The following is an 18,472-nucleotide window of genomic DNA, read 5'->3' as shown; positions in this document are numbered from 1 at the left end:
AAGGGATTCGAGTCACACTGTAACAAGGTCCATGGACTTAGGATATCCATGTTTGAAATCTTAAGACCTATGTCAGCCTCAGTGACAGTCAGGAATAGAGAGAATTAGGAAGAAGAAAAGGAGCTGTGGTCCGGGTCCCCGGCATGTGAGCTGGGGACATAAAATTTGGGCTGAGGCAAGGGCTGCATTCTGGTTGTCATAATTGTTTGGTCTCATGAGTTTTTGCCTCACACAAGGGGCCAGGCCAGGACTGAGAGGGCCCAGGAAGTGGGTGAGGTTTGTTTTTCACAGTTATTTGGTGACATGTATGCCTTCCCACAAATGAGTTTGTGTTGCTGGCTGGCAGGGTACTTTGTAGGGGCCAGATGAATGACAGGAATCCATGGTTTGATTGCCGTACCTCGAGCCCCTCTGTCACCCAGTGTGTTCCTGGTGAGGAATCAGGATGCTGTGGCCTGCTTGGTCAGTGACTTCTATCCCAAGGAACTCCATGTGTCCCTGGTCTCCACTAGAGCCTCAGTCTCAGCCCAGGCCCTCACTGTTGCTTCCACAGCCCATGGCACCTACAGTGCCATCCGGTTTGGCAGGGTTGGTGAGAATGACTCAGTAACCTGCTCAGTGCAGCACCTTGGGAAAAAGACCCTTGTGTCCTACCAGCCAGGTATGCACAGCCCCTGCCTGGGCATGAGGGGTGGTACTAAGAAGGGGCATCTTGTGCTTTTGAAGTGTTTTCTGGATCACTAAGGGATAGAAGCAGGGAGTAGGGAGGAATATTGTAGAGTGAGGAGGGGCTCCCTGGCTTGTGGTCCTGGCCTGGGCCAAGGAGTTCTTGGATACAAAGTTTCATTCCAGAGTAGCGTTTCCTTACTGAGAGAGGGGAATCCATAAGTTAGAGATGGGGTTCCTAGCATAGATGATGTGAAAAGCCTGGCTAATGAAGAGTGTTGTAGACTGTAGTGGGAAGTCCTGGGCTCACTGGACCCCAAGACTATGGCTGATGATAGCATTCTGCCTTCAGACTCTGTGAAGCTGGAACCATCCTGCCCTGATCAGGAGTTCACAGGTGGGTTAAAGGTAAAAGGCAAAAGGGTAGAAATAATGAAGTTAATCCTGAACAACTTGATCAGAAGTGAGACTATTCAACCCAGCCTGATAGCCTCTATGTCTCCCATTGTGATAATGTGATAACCCAGGGCTCTTCATGGCCATGGCCCAGGACACAGAAGATTGTACAAACAGCCTAGGCTCTGAGTGTGTGCATCAGGACTCAGTGTGAGTAGTGGTTCAAGGACTGAGGGTGTGATGGCCCAGACCTTCAGACTGTGTGAAGGTCCAAAATTCAGGGAACATGTCAGCCCAGGGCTCAGGATAGGGAGTAGCACATTCCTATTCTCATTGGTTTTCTTAGCTGCTCTGGCTTCACTTATCTCTCTCTATACCTAGTCTGGACCAAATGATCCCTTGATGTTTCCCTGGCTCCTGCCCTAGAATCCTTTGGTTCCTTGACCCTCTCCCATTCCTGGACTATAAGTCTTCATCATAGGTGATCCCCACCTTTTCTCTTCTCTCCTTCTAGTTCTGGAATGCTAAACTTCAATGAAGAAAAGCAGCAAATGTAGGTTGCCTGTGCCCATGGTATTGTTTCTTCCTGCCTCCTCCAGGACCATGCTCCATGGGTCATCCTCCCCTTTCACATATCTTCAAGGTCTCCTTCAATATCGGTTCCTTCCTTCTACCTATAAACAAGTTTGAATCTTTCCCACCCTCTTTACCTTTATTGTCCTTCCAGCTTCCATCCCATCTCTCCCCTCCTCTTAACTGCTAAAATTCTTTTATTGTAGCTTGAATAATTTTTATCCCCATGCCACACTATCTTTCTATTCCTCCTTCTTTCTAACATTGTCCTTATCCCTTTATTCTCACTGTTATCATGTTAGTACAGGTCCTCATTACTACCCTCCAAGACCACTGTGATATTCGAATAGGATTTCCCGCCTCTATCTTCTCTTCTACTTCAATACAATCACCCAGATAGTCTTTTCTACCCCTAGTCTGTCACTTCTTCACTCAAAAATCTTCAGTGGCTATTTGCTCCAAGATAATATTCAAACTCCTTTTTTTCATCTGGTGTTCAAGGCCCTCCATCTGATACCACCTCTATCTCATTCTGATCTTCTTCATGTACACTATGCTCTAGCCAAACTGGTCCACCCATGGCCTACTAAACATACCACATGCCTGTCCACTTCTTTGTATTTTCTCAAGTTGTTCCCTATGGGACTAATAATCCCTTGCTATCTTTCTCTTGTCTTGTTGAATTCTTCCTTATCCTTTTAAGTCCTGCTCAAATGCCACTTGGCATAACTCTTGCTTGATACTCTTGTTTGGTACTGACCTTCTCCCTGTGAACTTATCTAATTATAAAATAAATTATTGAAGCAGAATCCAAGTAGAGGAATAAGTAACTCCTCAGTGTGCTGAGCCTGAGACTACTGTTATGAAGATTGTGCTCATTAATGTCCTGTTTATGTCTTAGATTCCCTTCAAGATGAGAAACTCTCTAAAGGGAGGGACTATAGCTAAGCTAAACATTTTATCTCCCCTATTGCCTAGTGTAGTTCTTAAATTAAAGTTTAGGAAATTTTAGTTTAATGAATGAATGAACAATCCAAGGGTCTATGATAGCCAAGGATTGAGAAAGTGTAACAACCCAAATTTTAGATTGTATGACAGTCCAGAACTCAGGGTACATAGTGTTTCTAAAGTTCCAGGGCAAAATGTGTATGATAACCTGGTGGTAGGAGTAGATGTCATTCCAAGACGGAGTGTGGGAGATAATGTTGTTCTTAGGACATGATTTCCATAGTTCAGATTTGGTAAAAACCAGAGTTCAGTATGTTTGATAACCTAGGACTAAGGGTATATAAGAATATAATACTCAGAGCATGTAATATGCTAGGGCAAAGTGTGTCTGAGATCTCAATGTGTGATTTTACATTTTCTAAAGGCAGCCAACAACAAAGGTTTGCTTTGCTTAGTCTGTGAAAGCCTATCACTGACTCTTCATTAGCTAGGATGATTAATGAGGAAGCAGATAGGAATAATGTTTCTGTCACTTTTTGTAGTCCCAGAGAACGCATGAATTCATGAAAAAAGCTTTCGTCTTACTATGGGCAAAGCACTGGGACTACAAGTAGAAAAATGGAAAGAGTCTCTGCTCTCAAGGAATTCACATTCTAATAGGATGAGACACACATATGGGAGGTTTCAGCTGCAAATCAGATGACTAGGCACCTCGGTACTCAAGGAACAGTGGTAGAACAGATGGTAATGCATCTCTAATGTTGTTTCTCCTGATAAACCCATATCTGTTTCTGCTCCTGGACCATTTGGCAATAAAGACTCTGGTGTCAAGAACTTTCTTTTCTGAGACTTCAGTAGCTGCGGCTGCTAAGGAACCAAGGGCTGCAGCACACTCGGATCAGTTGGTCAATAGTTGGAGGTAATGGTTGAGGTAGTGGCAGTGGTCCAAATTAGCTGGGATATGCTGCCTCCTGTCTCTCCCGCAGGATGCCCCACTGCTTCAGCTAGGTTGGCTTACCTGCCCTGGAGATGTGATGGCTGGTCCCTTCTCCATAGGCGTCATTTTCCTAGATGATGGCTGCAGTGGGTAGGCTAGAAGCAGGGCCAGTGGTCTGGGAGGTACTACCACTCCTGGAGCCCTTGAGCTTATCAACTATTGCTGGCACCTGGTCAGTACATGGGGTGAAAGGCAGTAGTCCCCATCTCCATAGAGATTAGTCCCTTAAATGATGGTATTAGGGGCAGGACTGAAAGCAAGGTTAATGGTCTGGGGGGGGGTGGCGCTGCTAGTCCTAGGGCTCTTGGGCTTGACTATTTCCAAAAGGGTTGAAGTAGAAGTGGTGGTCAATATGGTGGTGGTATTTTGGCTCGATGTCCCTGTCCCTGACCTTGATCCTTACCTTTGCCTCTTAAAGCAGAATCCAAGCAGAGGAATAAATTACTCCTCAGTGTGCTGAGCCTGAGACTACTGTTTATGAAGATTTTGCTCATTAATTTCCTGTTCACAACAATTGCTTTGATCTTCTGAGGTGATTGTTCAATCTCACCCTTTCCTCTCCTACAGTTGGACCTCTCTTTTGATCCCCTTAATCCTTCTCTTCTATCTGTTCCCTTATGCTTCTCTTCTTCTCTCTCCCTTTGTTGGTCTGTGGATAAATTTTAGAAGGTACATGCACTTATTTTTAAAATATTTTGATATTTCAGGATAAGTTATTTCTTTTGTAATCCTATGTATTTTATTTTATGCATTTAAAAATACTGTTCTGACAAGGGGTCCATAGGTTTCACCAAATCGTCAAATGGGTCCATGACACAAAAATGTTAAGAACCTCCATAACAAGTTGTACATAATATATCTGTAGTTCCATGTGCAATCCTCTTCCCTCCACCCCATTCCATCTTGTTACAGAAATGCTTGTTTTATTTCTTCAGTTCAAAATAAAAATTACAAAAAAAAAAAAATACTCCAAACCTTTGTTTTGGACTCTTCTATGCTCCCACAGCCTTCTTCTGTCCTGTTCTCCCTTGTGTTCCAAAAACATATCCTCCATCCCCTGGTATTGCTTTTAGCCCCTTCTCTTCTTTGCTTTCTTTTCTGTCCGCTCTGACTCTTCTCTGTTCTATTAAAATTCTTCAGTTTCCACTGACTCTTCCCACCCCCACCTTCCATTCCTCTGGCCATCTCTTATTTTCCATTTTGCTCTTGTATTTTTTATCCCTTCAGTTTCCCTCTGTTCCCATGGTCTTCTCTTTTGAGACTTATTTATGTTGGACAGGCTGACTGACCTAAAGGGCAGGTGGATAATTTTGGCTTCTGATTTCCTAACCATTGTCTTCTGACTTTTGCTTTTCCAGAAAAATCCTTGGAATGAAGTCTCGGGAGTCAACACTTTGTCCTCAACATCACCCTTGGAAATCCCAGAATGATCCCAGTGACTTAAGTTGCATTTATTCTGCCCCCCCCCGCCCCAGCTACAGAGTAGCCAATCCTGGGTCTGTGTCCCCTGTGATCTGTTCCCCAGATTCCTATTCTAAAATAAAAATGGAAGGGCCCTGTCTACTCTCCTCTGGATTTGTGTGTTGTGGGGGGGAGGTAGAGAGTGGGGATTGGGCATTAACAAGCAACATCACCTAGGTTCCTGTCCCTTGGATTGTAGCAACAACTACTCCTCTTCCTACCTTCCTAACTGAGGCTTATTTTGGAGCATGTACCAGGTAGCAACCTCATGCTCATGAAAGCCTGGTCATGGGGACTGCTAAGGTACAAGGGAAGCTGGGTGTACTGACAAGAGCTAGTCTGTGAATGGGTATGGTAGGAGCAATAGCCTCACCCCTGTTTCCATGCAGGTTTTTCCTTAAAAGGCATTGAGTCATCCTTGAAACTTAATTGGCTAGAGGGAATAAACTCTCAGGCTAGTAAAATCACTTCCTGATCATCTGGATACAAAACAGCCATCCACATAGAGCTTCAGTCACGTTCTTTGTTGATTGACCACCACGAGTTGCTTAGTCAGGGAGCTTCATTCACCAGAATCAGCAAGGAGTGTCCTCAATGCACATCCTTTTTGAATAGCTTTATTTATGGTCAGGTAAATCTTTTTGTTATCATGTCAATTGAGGTCCCCAAGAATAAAGACAAGGATTGTGGTGGAGAGTAAGACTGTGAGCTAGGTACTGAACTTGAGAAAAAAAGAAAGACCTGGGAACGGGTTAAGAATAGTCACTAGGATCTGTTTAGGGTGATAAATCTTGTTGAAGTGAACTTCAAAGGAGATGTTTTTGAGTGATGGTATAAGGAGGAGAGTCTAGAAGGGTTAGTGAGGAGAAAGAATCATTCCTTTTCCTTCTCACTTTGGTGAAGGTATGTCTAGTACTGGAAAAAGTGGCCACTGATGTTGTATCTTCTATGGGAAGAGTGGGATTGAGATTCACGTTTCCCGGATTACAAAGAAATAGGAGAAGCCTGAGAAGAACAGGTCTAATATGAAGGGTGGTTGTTGTCAACCTTACAGAGTTCATTCTAAGAAAGCCAAACAAAATTAGGCTACATGAGCATGTTTATTTCTCTCAAAGTGGGTGAACATGCATATAGATATGCACAGACATTCATTAAAAAATGAGTTAAAGAAAGGCCAATTGAAGGAGGTTTTATATCCTTAGAGCAAGGAAGTGTTTCCTTCTCCCTCCCTTCTTGATTCAGGATGCCTGTGTCAGCCAAAACTGTAGTTTCCACATCTGTCAGCCATGTCATAAAACAGGAATGTCATAACAGGATAGTGTCCATAAAACATCAAGATAAGGAAAGTGTCAGTTAATCAAGATAGTGTCTGGTTCAAGGTGTCTGGTCCTTATCAGTCATAACAGAAGAATGATCCTGGACAGCTTCGTCCAGCCTTGTGATTGCTGACACAGAGGGGAGCATTTTGAGTTCACTCAGACAGCATGCAAAACATTATGACAGGTTAACTCAGAGTGGACAAAAAATGTCTTTCTTCTCATTGTGATTGGGGTGGAGGGCTCAAGTTGGTTTAGCCAGTTTACTTTGTTAACAATATGAATCTCATTTCAAAAGTCTCTCTTATAGAAGCTGTAGTTACTGTTAGTTACTATAATTTTAAGAGCCAAATGCAATGTATAGGACTTGACACTTGGGGCTGGCAGATTTTGGGAAATTGAGAAAAGAGAGTTAATGGAGATTGTTTGGAGAAAACTGCACAGAGGACAGAGAGAAAGAGGATGAGAAAACCTAAACTGTTAAGAGTGATGGCCTGAAAGAAGCTGAAGAGGCTGTCTTCCAGTTACGGCTAGAAAGATGCTGGAGAAAACAGAGAAAAAGAGGATGAAGAGGCATTTTCTGATGGAACCATTTAAACCTTTACCTTGTAAAGAGAATGAAGACAATTCTTGTTAAGAGATGTTGTTTGGTATCTTGAGTAAATTGAATGATGGAATTGTGTTTCCAGAGGTATGGAGAAGTCATTTGCAGTTACAGTGATGGTCAAAGGTAACTTTGACTATGATCTTTCTTGAAGCTAAAATATTTTAAATAGTCATTTATATCTTTGAGTTATCATTACTTACTGTGTTAAAAAATTATATAGCCAGTAACTTTAATATTTATTTAATCCTAGAAGATGAGAGCAGCTGCTTATAGGGGGAAGAGTTTTTTCCAGTTTATTAAATAAATAATGTTGAATAAAATGAGGCATGTAACTTAATTAATTAATGAGAGATATGCCACAATTTAGTGATTAATGAAGAAATACCCAAACATACTCCTAGATTGTCTGAGAATTTAGGATGATGAGAATGAATACAGTAAAAAGTCAAGCAGAAGGCTAACAGGTAACATATTAGTGGGATTTCATGACCAATAACTCCTTGCTACAAATAGAACAGAGTTCCATGTATCAGTCAATCAACAAGCAATTATTAAGCATCTACTATATGCCAGACCTTGTGCTAATCACTGAAGATACAAAGACAAAGGAGAAACAATCTGAGTCCTTAAAGAGTTTATAATTAAATGAGGGAGACAGAATGAACATTTATAAATGTATAAAAACCCCACACAAAACAGTTAGAAGAGAAGCATGCATTTGTTCAAGTCTCTCATATTAACCTTGTGTTTAAGAGGAAGAGAAATGCAATAACCTGGAATTCAACCTAGTTGAATGGTCTAACCCAAAGAGTGATTATTATGGAATCAGTTTGTGTTTGGCTCTGGGCCGTTCAAAATTTTTAAGAATTACTTGGAAAGCATAGATGCCATTCTTAGGAAATAGGCATATCACACACAAAACTGGGAGAGATAATTAGCACCTTGGATTATAGGATCCCCAAAAGATCTCAATAGATTAGAATGAGAGAAATATAAAATAAATTTTATAGGACATGCAAAAGTTCTGGACATGAATTAAAAGCAATAAACCGTCCAAATATGAGATGGGAGAGATAAGTGTAAAAAGTCTAGTGGTTTCAGAGGACCAAAGCTCAATGTGATTCAATAGTGTGACATGACCACCACCAAAGCTAATGAGGCCCTTTGCAGCATTAAGAGAGGAATAATTTCCACAAGGAAAGAGGTAATGAAATCGATATATTCTGCCATGGTCAGATCACATCTAAAGTATTGTGTTATTTCTGGACAGAATATTTTAGAAAGGATGTCCCCAAGAGGTTGACGAGAACTAGAGATCATACCAAATGAACATCATTTGAAGAAACTAGGGGATATGTAGTCTGATGAAGAAAAGACTTAGAAGAGACACAATTGCATTTCCAATTATTTGAAGGAAGTATTTGAAGTGGAAGGGGGGTTGGATTTGTTCTGTTTGATGCTAGAGGGTAGAACAAGCAGCAAAGCAGGTATGTTACAGAGTGGCAGATTTAAACTCAATGTTAAGAGAAAATGTTCTATAAGCTTTGTGTCAGGACATCTCAGAGATACCAAGTTCACTTTGGGGAATTTCTCATCTCTCTTTGCAAAATTACTACCTGGTACCACTTGTTGAGTTTATACCAACTTCCCTAGAAAGTTTTTGAGTTTACAAAATTTATTTAGTAAAGTTTTTTTTTTAAAGTTATAAGAAGAGAAAACAAAACTCACTGAAGAGCTCCCAGCAGGTGGTATCTGGCTTTGTTTCCCATAATGCTTCCTCCTTCAGTCCTGTACAGTTCCTTGTACCAGGTTTCTCTCTAAGTCAGGAGTTGGTAGTTCTCAGCAGACAGCTTTAGTGTCTAGAATTCTCTTCAGACCAAATCTATTGGGTGCTGTCCCAGTGTGCTGGATAGGGACATGATTCCAGGATGTCCCTTTTTCTGGGGGAAAGACTCTCACATCGCACCTCTGGAAATAGAGTTCCAGACTGGGAATTGACTTGCCTTGGGTCTAACTCCCTTTACTCTTATCCATACTACAACACTCTCCAACCCTCCACCTTGGTCCTGGTCTCAGAAAAGTTTGTCCAGGGAACTGGAATCCCACTTCTCTCTATCTCAAAGAGGGTTCCAGTTACCAATACCAGGTTCAGCTGTCAAATACAAATTTTTTTTAAAAAGGAATTTTAGTTTATTTTTCCAATCAAGTTAAGAAACATTTATTAAGACATTACATGCCAGACACTGTGCTAACCATTGTGAATACAAATACTTGCAAAAAAGAGAGACGGTTTTCAATCAACAAATATTTATTTCCTCTCCTTCCCATCACCTCACCCTCTCTTCAGATATTGAGGTGGGGAAAAGAGAAAAAAAACTCCAAACAACCTTGTAACCAATATGCATAGTTAAGCAAAACAAATTCCCACATTGGCGATGTTCAAAAAATGTCCTCTTCTGTGCCTGAGTCCGTCACCTCTCTATCAGGAGGCATGTCTCATTATGTGCTATACTTACCCAGTCAATTTCGTTGATTGACTTTTCTGCTTGTTAATTAATACCAAGTAGTTTTTTTTTTTTATTTCTGCCTTTGAGTATGGGCTGAAATTTGATCCTGTCAAGGCCCTTTATTCCTATTTTATTTCATGATTTTCCTTGAGATTTTTAAAATTTTCTTCCTTCAGATGATTTTTATTCATAGTTTGTCTAGTTCTCTAAATTAACCCCTTGGGAGTTTGATTGGTACATGATTAAAGCTGGAAATTAGGTGAAGCAGTATCTCTAGACTTAGCTCCTCAATGGTGCTGAGCTTTGTATGTCTGGATACTGGCCTCTTCCCTGAACATCTCCAAACTTTAAGAAGGGTGTTCCAGGCCCTGCAATGGCAGCTGTGAGAGGCTGTTCAAATGCCTCTGGGGCTTGGAGTAAGCCCTTCAGTCAGACTTATGCTGTGGTCTCCTCAGCCTCACTTCTTTCTTCCTCTCATGCTAACCCTGCCCCCCCGTGGGGGATGGGCAGGCACCACTGCTTTTAGCCTTCTTAAAGACAGCTCCCTCTGAGTAGAAGTCATATCCATTTAGACATAATCAACCTGGGGTTATAGCTGCCTGGACCTCACCACACTTCCTGAAACCTATTCCTTACTCTTCTAGAGTAGGCAGGATGTTTATCGGGCCCCCCAATACTCTTGCCAGGGCCTATCTTCTGGAATTGTTCCTTTTCATTCTACCAGGTATTTATGTCCTTATCGTGCTCTTCCCCTCTTCCTGGATCTCTGTGTTGAACTAAGTTTCTTATCATTTCCCAGGTATTTCTTTTCCACATTGTTCTCCATTCTTCCTTTCCTAGTGGTCTGATTGCTTAGCTTAGATTCTTCTTACTTTCAGCTATCTATGTTCTTCTCCTGGGCATCCAGCTCCCAAGGATCTCTGTCCTGGTTCCCCAACTTTCCTTCCAAGTTGACTCAGTAAGATTAACCTTACTCTTCTATATATTCTTTGCAGGATTCTGGGCCCAAGTGCGGCTGGTGGAAACAGGTGGCAAATTGATCCATGAGGGCCAATCTGTGACCCTGACCTGTACAGCTTCAGGGCTCAGCTTTAAGGACTTTTCCATGTCTTGGCACCGGAGTTCTGGCACTGGAGGCTCAAAGGAGTTTGTGGCTAGCATCACGGCTGGGAGAGGCAGCACCAAGGAGTACAGGAAGGGCATGAAGGGTAGAGTTATCATTTTCAGGAAAAATGAGGCTAACACAGTCTCCTTGACTCTGCACTGGTTACAAAAGGAGGACTCTGGCATCTACTACTGTGCCAGCCTCACCATATTGGGGCTAAGGCAGAGGCCCTGACATAAACCTTCTGGTCTGGGACTGAAACTGAGGCCACAACTGCTGCTGCTTTGCGCAACCAATTAACCCACATGAGAGACTTTGTACCAGTCTGGCTAATGTGTGTGTGTGTGTGTGTATTTCAAGGAGTAAAAAGGCTTCTCTTACAGTTTTCACTGCCTTTCCACATCCCCAGTGACTCTAGCTATTGCCTTGTACTCATTTCATGCCCTGCTCATCTATCACTCCATTCCTAAAGGGGAGTGGAAGGTGACCACATTTTCTGGGGTCAAGATCTGAGGACCAAATGCTGGCTTAACTTGGGGTAAATAATGTCTACATTCAGGTTGGATACTGACCCAAATCCTGTCCTGATCTAAAGATTTCTTCTCCACTCCCATTATGAGTCTAACCCTGCAATTGGCAGAGGGACAAACAAACCTAGGCCCTGCTCTGGGGATTGTATAGAAAAAGCAGAACTGGTCTCTGGGGGTTGTATAAAAAAAGCAGAACTTGTCTCTGCCCCTGGGGAACTCAAGGTCTGGAGACTTACTGATTGGGCTTTGCCCTCAGGAAGCTTTGCTTAAAATAACTTTGTGAGGTAGAGGGTCCAAGTCTAAGCATTCCCATTTCAAGGCTATTTCCTTAAATTCCCATTTAAAGATGAGGTCTAGTAAGGAGAAGAGACTTGCTTGGAGCCACAGATCCAGTAAGCAGCAGACTGGACACTCTGAAATGCTGCTGAGCGTCCTGACTACTGGCCCCATACTGGGCCAGCAACTGCACCCCTCTCCCAACCCATATAGGCCAATGCATGACTAATTTCTGGCTTATAAGACCTCAGGGAAGTTCTGACCCACAGAGTTCCCCAAATGTTTCACCCTGACATACGCCAAGGGAGGAGGGGATAGCTTTCAGAAACTTACTAATATCACCAAGTGCCTTTATTGCTCTTTCTGCTCAGAACCACGAACAGCTCAACAGGCCAGCAAGTTGTGCAAGACTCACCCAGGGACTACAGAAAGCAACAAGTAGCCCACCCTCAGACCCACAAGGAGGGACACCCATTGACATCTGCTCCCTGCAGCCCAGTGGTTCCAGTGCACCTAAGCCCCATCTGGCTCCTGTTCTCTTACCTACCAAAGACTCCCACATTCTGTGTAGTCCTAATGTGAAGACCCAGTTTTCCCAAGTTACTCATTGTTTAGCTGTAGTGTGCGAAAGAGACAGCTGTGCTATCCTTCATAAGGCAGTTCACTCAGGAAAAGCTGGATTAATGAAGAAAGATTGTAGTAGGGCCTTGATGGAGGGTTAGGGGCAGGTTTAAGAGGGTACCGAGAGCAGAAAGACAGTTGTAAACAAAAGAACAGAGTCTGGGATGAGCTCAACCTGCTCAGCCTCTCAGACTAACCTTATTAAACCCAGGTACAGTCAACCTCTGCCCACAAATTCAAAATGGTTGCTTATCACAGGATAAGGCCCAAGCTTCTTGGTCTGCTCTTGAAAGAAATTCCAAGAGAAATTTCCATTTCTTGAAAGAAAATGAGTGTGTGGCCATTGTTTACCCTCTAAATTTGGTTGTCTTTCAGGGCTGTCTTTATTTATAACATGGTAGTTATTGTATATATTTTTATTTTTGGTCTGCTTTCTTCATTCTGCATCAATTCATACAACTTTTCTCACAGTTTTCTGAATTTTTCATATTTTCCTTATGCTGCAATAATATTTTAGTGCATTCATATGCTACCATTTGTTCATCCATTCCTAATTCAGTAGGCACATACTTTGTCTTTAGCTCTTTACTACTTCTCAAATAAGGTTTCTATGAATATTTTGGTATGGATGAGAGCATTCTATCATTGGCTTTCTTATAATAGAGACCCAGCAGTGGATTTCTTAGATGAAAGCAACTTTTCTTGCTTGATTTCCTCAATGGGAATTATTGGACCAATTCACATCTCTATGAGAGTGCATTAGTCTATCTATCTTCTCATAGTCCTTCCAACATGGGCTATTTCTATCTTTTACTATCTATTTTTCAAATTTGATATGTGTAAAGTGACACTTTAGAGTTGTTTTAATTTGAATTTGTTGTATTATTTGGAATATTTTAATATGGTTGTTGACTATTAGGCTTATGAATATATATTAATTCTCTTGATTTTGAACATTAGATTATTATCCAAGAAATCTGATAAAATATTTTTTTCAATTCATACCATCTTCCCTTTTCCTAGATAAATCAGTATGATATACATAGACAAATGATAAGCAAAATGATATACACAGACACTGGAATCAGGGACTGGTAATAGAGGAAGAATACAAAAGTGTGATATGCTGTTCTAGATTTGAGGGACTAATTCCAATGATTGGATAGGTGATCAGATTCTCCTGCCCACTCTCCAACATTTATCAGCTAATGCTTTCTAAATGAATAGTTCTTTGGTAAAAATTACTTCCTTACCACTAAAAGATGAAAACAAAATCCAATATACACATAACTCATCTTTGTAGTGAGATCTGTTGAAGGATATTTGTTTTTATTATAATTTTATACTGCAATATTATAAGTTATTGCAGAGAAGAATTACAACCAGTTGGATTTCAGGTAGCTAGGAGGTATTAGGAGCATCAGTATTTCCCAGAACCACCTGGGATATTTACAGATGAAGGGATAATTCTTTCAGGCCTGTAGAGTTTCTTCTGGTCAAGCACCAGCCTTTTTCATGTTGTTGTAGTTATTGAGTCATTCAGTTGTGTCTGACTCTTTGTGATCCCATGGACTTGTCCATGGGGTTTTCTTGGCAGAGATACTGGGAGTGGCTTGCCATTTCTTTCTTTAGTGTGTCCCCATTTTACAGAAGAGAAACTGCAGCAAATAAGGGTTAAATAACTTGCCCAGGGTCACACAGCTAGTTTGTGTCTGAAGTTGGGTTTGAACTCAGATTTTTCCTGATTCTAAGCCAAGCACTATCTATCTGCCTATCATGTTAATGTAATTATTATATTAATTGTTCTTCTGGTTCTGCTTAGTTTAGTCACCATCAGTTTATAAAAAGCTTTCCAGGTTTCTCTTCATCTGTCCTTTTCATGATTACTTATGACTGTGCTAGCCTTCTCTACACGAGTATAAGCATGAGGGGAACAGGATGGGTCTTAGGCAGTAATGTTATTTAAGTAATGTTTGCTACTGCTTTTATAGAGAAGAAACTCTGCTTTTGATGTTAGTCCTCATCAGTGAGGCCCACACTTTTTAAGTGTTCTTAAAGATTTAAGAGCACAAATTGATCAGGCAATATATAACTAGGCAATCTTTTTTTTTGAGTGCTAATTGTCTAGAGCACATGTATCTAAGCCATGGAGGATTTTTTCCTTGCTAACGATTGGTCATGGTTGCCTCATTGAAGCAACTTGATTTTGGCACAAATCCAAAGCTCACAGAAGTTTTAGACTTAACTGCTTGCCCTCTAGGGAGAAACTTATGATGAGTAGTCCTCATAATTAATCTAATGATGATATATAGTTGGCAGCATTGGTGGTAGTACTTATCTCAAGATTGGCAGTCTACTTAGCTTGGATACTAATAAGTATACTTGGAATGATCTTTATAGAACAAGATAGAATACAGAATAGCTAATACTATCTTAGGGAGAGGAGCAGAAAATAGAAGAAAACAAAAACTTGTTGCACTTCTGACAAGCAAACATAAAAGTTTACAAGTGGATTTGTTTAAAAGAAAACAATTAACTCTTAACATGCAAACTAGAATAATCACAATAAATCATGGCTCTTATAAGAATTTCTTTTTTGTAGCAAGATGGAAGTTGCACTTGCAATTTCTGTGTACAATAATTAAAAGTAATGATAATGATAACAACAACAACAATAATGGCTTGATTTATCACAACTTCATTTATATAGGTAGAATTTTATACATAATAACACCACAGAACTTCAGGTTGGTCACAGAAGTCAAAATAAAGCACTGGTTGATGAAAAAGAGGTCACTCAGTATATATACTTCTGTAAGAAAAGTGTCAACAGTGCTAATATTAGAATCAGGTGAGGCTGATATGGAAAGTTAAGGACAATAATAAAAAGTTTTTTTTTAAAAAGAAGCTATATTAGGGGAGAGGATTCTGGGAAGATGGTGGAGTAGGTCGGAAAATTCCAAGCTCTCCAGATTCCTCCTACAAACAAGACACAATAACATATCAGGTGAAAGTAGAACAGTTAAAATAAACAAAAGTTGGGGCAGGATAGTGGTCCTCCTGGGACAACTGGAGAAGATCCAAAGAATAATCCCAGGATTGAGGTTTGGTCCCTGTGAAGTGTAAACACCTTCAAGCTAGTTCCACTGAAACAGCTAGTAGTGAGCAGTAGGGCTAGCTGGGTGGGAGATAGCCTTGGTCCCAACCACAGGAATTTTCACCTTATGGGCAGTGTGGGGAGTTGGATGTCTGAGCCAAGGTGAGAGGGGGAAGATTGAAGGAACCTCTGTTGGTAAGGGATGCCAGACCTAGCTATGCTGCTGAGAAAGGGTACCAGCACATGCTGGTGAGTCCAGAAGCAGTGGGGCAGGGATGCTGCTGGCTGTGAGTACTTATAGGAGGGCAGAGTTCTTGGTTTTGGTTTGAGGCCAGAGGTGAGAACTGAAGGAGGATCTGAGGCCAAAGGCACCATCCACATACCCTAGGACTAGAGGCAATTACAGTAATAAACTGCTACAAATAAAAAAATGAGCAAGCAAAGGAGAAAGAACCCAACTATAGAAAGTTACTATGGGAATAGAGAAGACTGGGGTTCATCTTCAGATGAAGCAAAAAAAGCTTCTCCTACTCCAAGGAGTAATGTCAAATGGTCACCTGCCCAAAAAGAATTCATAGAAGAACTTTAAAAAGACTTTAAAAATCAAATGAGAGAGATTGAGGAAAAATTAAAAAACAAAGAACAATCCAAGAAAAACAAGAAGATTATGAAAAGAAAGTCAACCAACTTGGAAAGGAAATCTAGAATCTTTTTTTTTTTTTTGGCTAGGCAATGGGGTTACATGACTTGCCCAGGGTCACATAGCTAGTAAGTGTTATTTGTCTGAGGTCAGATTTGAACTCTGGTCCTCCTGACTCTATCCACTGTGCCACCTACCTGCCCCTGGAAATCTAGTATCTTAGGGAAGAAAATGACTCCTTGAAAATTAGAATTGAGCAAGGGGAAGCCAGCAAAGTTATAAGACACCAAGAAATAATAAAACAAAATATAAAGAATGAAAAAATAGAAGAGAATGTGAAACATCTCATAAGAAAAACAACTGATCTGGAAAACAGATCAAGAAGAGAAAACATGACTAAACAGACTACTTGAAAGCTATGATCAAAAAAAGAATCTTGATACAATAATACAAGAAGTCATTATAGAAAATTGTCCTGAAGCATTAGAACAACAAGGGAAAGTAGAAATGGAAAAAAATCAACCAATCACCACTTGAAAGAGATCCTATGAAGAAAACCTACAGAAATATCATAGTCAAATTCTGAAACCCCTAGCTCAAGGAGAAAATATTATGAGGAACAAGAAAAAAATTCAAATATGGCAGATCCACAATTAGAATCACACAAGATCTAGCAGAAATGACACTAAAAGACCACAGGTCTTGCAACACTATATATCAAAGACAAAAGAACTGGGATTGTGGCCAAAAATATAATATCCAGCAAGGTTTAGCATAATCTTGAATTAAAAAAAATTGGCATTCAATGAATTGTCAGACTTTCAGGATTTTATTGCAAAAAGACCTGAACTTAATAGAAAATTTGACTTACAAGATTCAAGAGAAATATAAGGCAAACATTAAAAACTAATTACAAGGGATTCAATAAAGACAGACTATTTCCTTTTCATACAAGGAAATGTAAACTGTATGTCTAAGATTGTGATTAATAATTGGGTAGTTTGAAAGAAAGACTGGAGTAGAACTGAGTAAGATGTGATTCTGAAAAATAATACCATCTAGGAAAAGGTAAAAAAAAAGTAATTATCTTATACAAATGAGGTGTGAAAGGAAGAAATGACACAAAGGAAGTAGATGGGGGAGGAGGGTTGGTAGTTCTGGAACCCTACTCTCATTGGGAATGGGTTAAAGAGGGAACAACACATACATACATACATACATACACATATATACACACACATATATACACATACATATATACACACATATCTATCTCTCTATAAGAGTATAAGAGTCTTCTAAATTTAGAAAGAAATAAAGGCTAAGGGGATAGGGAGAGGGGAAAGATTTTCAGAGGGTGATGGAGTAGGATAAGATATGATATAGAAAGGTGTCTAGATTAATGGGAATAGGATAAAGAGGGAATAACATATCTTTGGAAAGCTATAAAAGTCTTCTAAATTCAGACAGAAAGAAGAGAGTAAGGGGCAAGGGTAGGGGGATAGGATAAGGGAGGAATCTTTGGAGTGGGTTGGGTTAAGTAATAGGATGGCAAGGTATCAGTTAGAAACAAAGTGAAGGAGTCAGGAGGGATACGAAATAAGAGATACACACAAACATAAAATAAAGATCAGGAGTAGAATTTATTCAGAATAAAAGCAGGGATAATAATCATGATCTCAGACAAAGTTAAAGCTAAAATAGATTTAATCAAAGGAGAAAAATAGGGAAACTACACTATATGTCAGCCATATTAATCAATATTGTTTTAGACTATTTAAAATAACTAGATAGTATAAGATTGGAATATTGCCGTGGTGTAGGAAATGATGAGTTGGTGGACTTAGAAAAATATGGGAAGACTTTGACTTATGAAGGAAGATGTTATCTACCCTCAGAGAAACAGAGGACAAACAAGTATAGTGTGGTCTTACATAGATGCATATGAATGTATATATCTATATATGAGTATGATTATATATGTCTAAGTATATGTATGTGTATGTATATATATATTTATGTGTATATTTGCATATATGTATGTGTGCGTATATCTATGTCTATACCTATCTATCTATCTATCTATCTATCTGTATGTGTGTGTGTGTCTATATATCTAAATATCTCCTTGCTTAATTGTAGCCTTCTTGGGGGTGGGGAAGAAGGGCAAAAAAAGAACAAAGTAAAAAGTGCACAGCAGAGAACAAAAGAAAACTTACAAGGAAGCAAAGAAAAGAAGCACAGCTCTGAACACAATCTATAATATTTATTATATAGGCTTTCTTGAAATGGAAATTTATTGTTGTATATTTTGAATCCTCTCATATTCTGCTGTTCACATGGCAATGCTTTCTTTTCTTATTCTGTTTTTTTTTTAGTATTTAATATGTTTCTTTTTCTTTTCTTATTGTTCATTTAAGCTTTAGTATTTAAATTTAAAATAAAATAATAATAAGAAAGAAGCTGTATTGGGTAAATGAAGAAGATTAAGGAAAGGATAGGATGGCTTCTCAGGATGGATGAAATGATGATAATTGAAGAGAGACAGAAGACAGAGAATCTCAATTCTTAATTTGATTCAATTTTCTCTGTGAAGAGGAAGGATCTTTGGAGTAGAAAGAACTGAACACAAATGGCTAATGGGGGCAGATACCTACAATGAGTAAGGAACTTGGGAGAGATAACCTAACTGTTCTTGATGAATTAAAATCATCTGGCCCACATGAGTTATG

At 39.9% G+C, this 18,472-nt stretch overlaps 1 long non-coding RNA gene and 1 gene segment (V, D, J or C); both read left to right on the top strand.

Annotated features, from left to right (window-relative positions):
- Positions 1-218: 218 nt before the first annotated feature.
- LOC114039758 lies at positions 219-5,143 on the top strand. The segment is given in 2 exon segments: positions 256-661; positions 4,939-5,143. Coding segments are annotated over 2 exon segments (309 nt in total).
- A 4,850-nt stretch (positions 5,144-9,993) lies between these two features.
- Positions 9,994-12,412, top strand: LOC114039763. Its single transcript, XR_003568700.1, has 2 exons — positions 9,994-10,195; positions 10,467-12,412. It is a non-coding gene; the product is annotated as an uncharacterized LOC114039763 (long non-coding RNA).
- The last annotated feature ends 6,060 nt before the right edge of the window (positions 12,413-18,472 follow it).

The sequence above is a fragment of the Vombatus ursinus genome, unplaced genomic scaffold, assembly GCF_900497805.2.
Source record: "Vombatus ursinus unplaced genomic scaffold, bare-nosed wombat genome assembly UNPS02012319.1, whole genome shotgun sequence".
NCBI classification, from domain to species: Eukaryota; Metazoa; Chordata; class Mammalia; order Diprotodontia; family Vombatidae; genus Vombatus; species Vombatus ursinus.
Note: the sequence above shows the minus strand (reverse complement) of the source record. Positions and strands in the feature narration are given on the sequence as shown.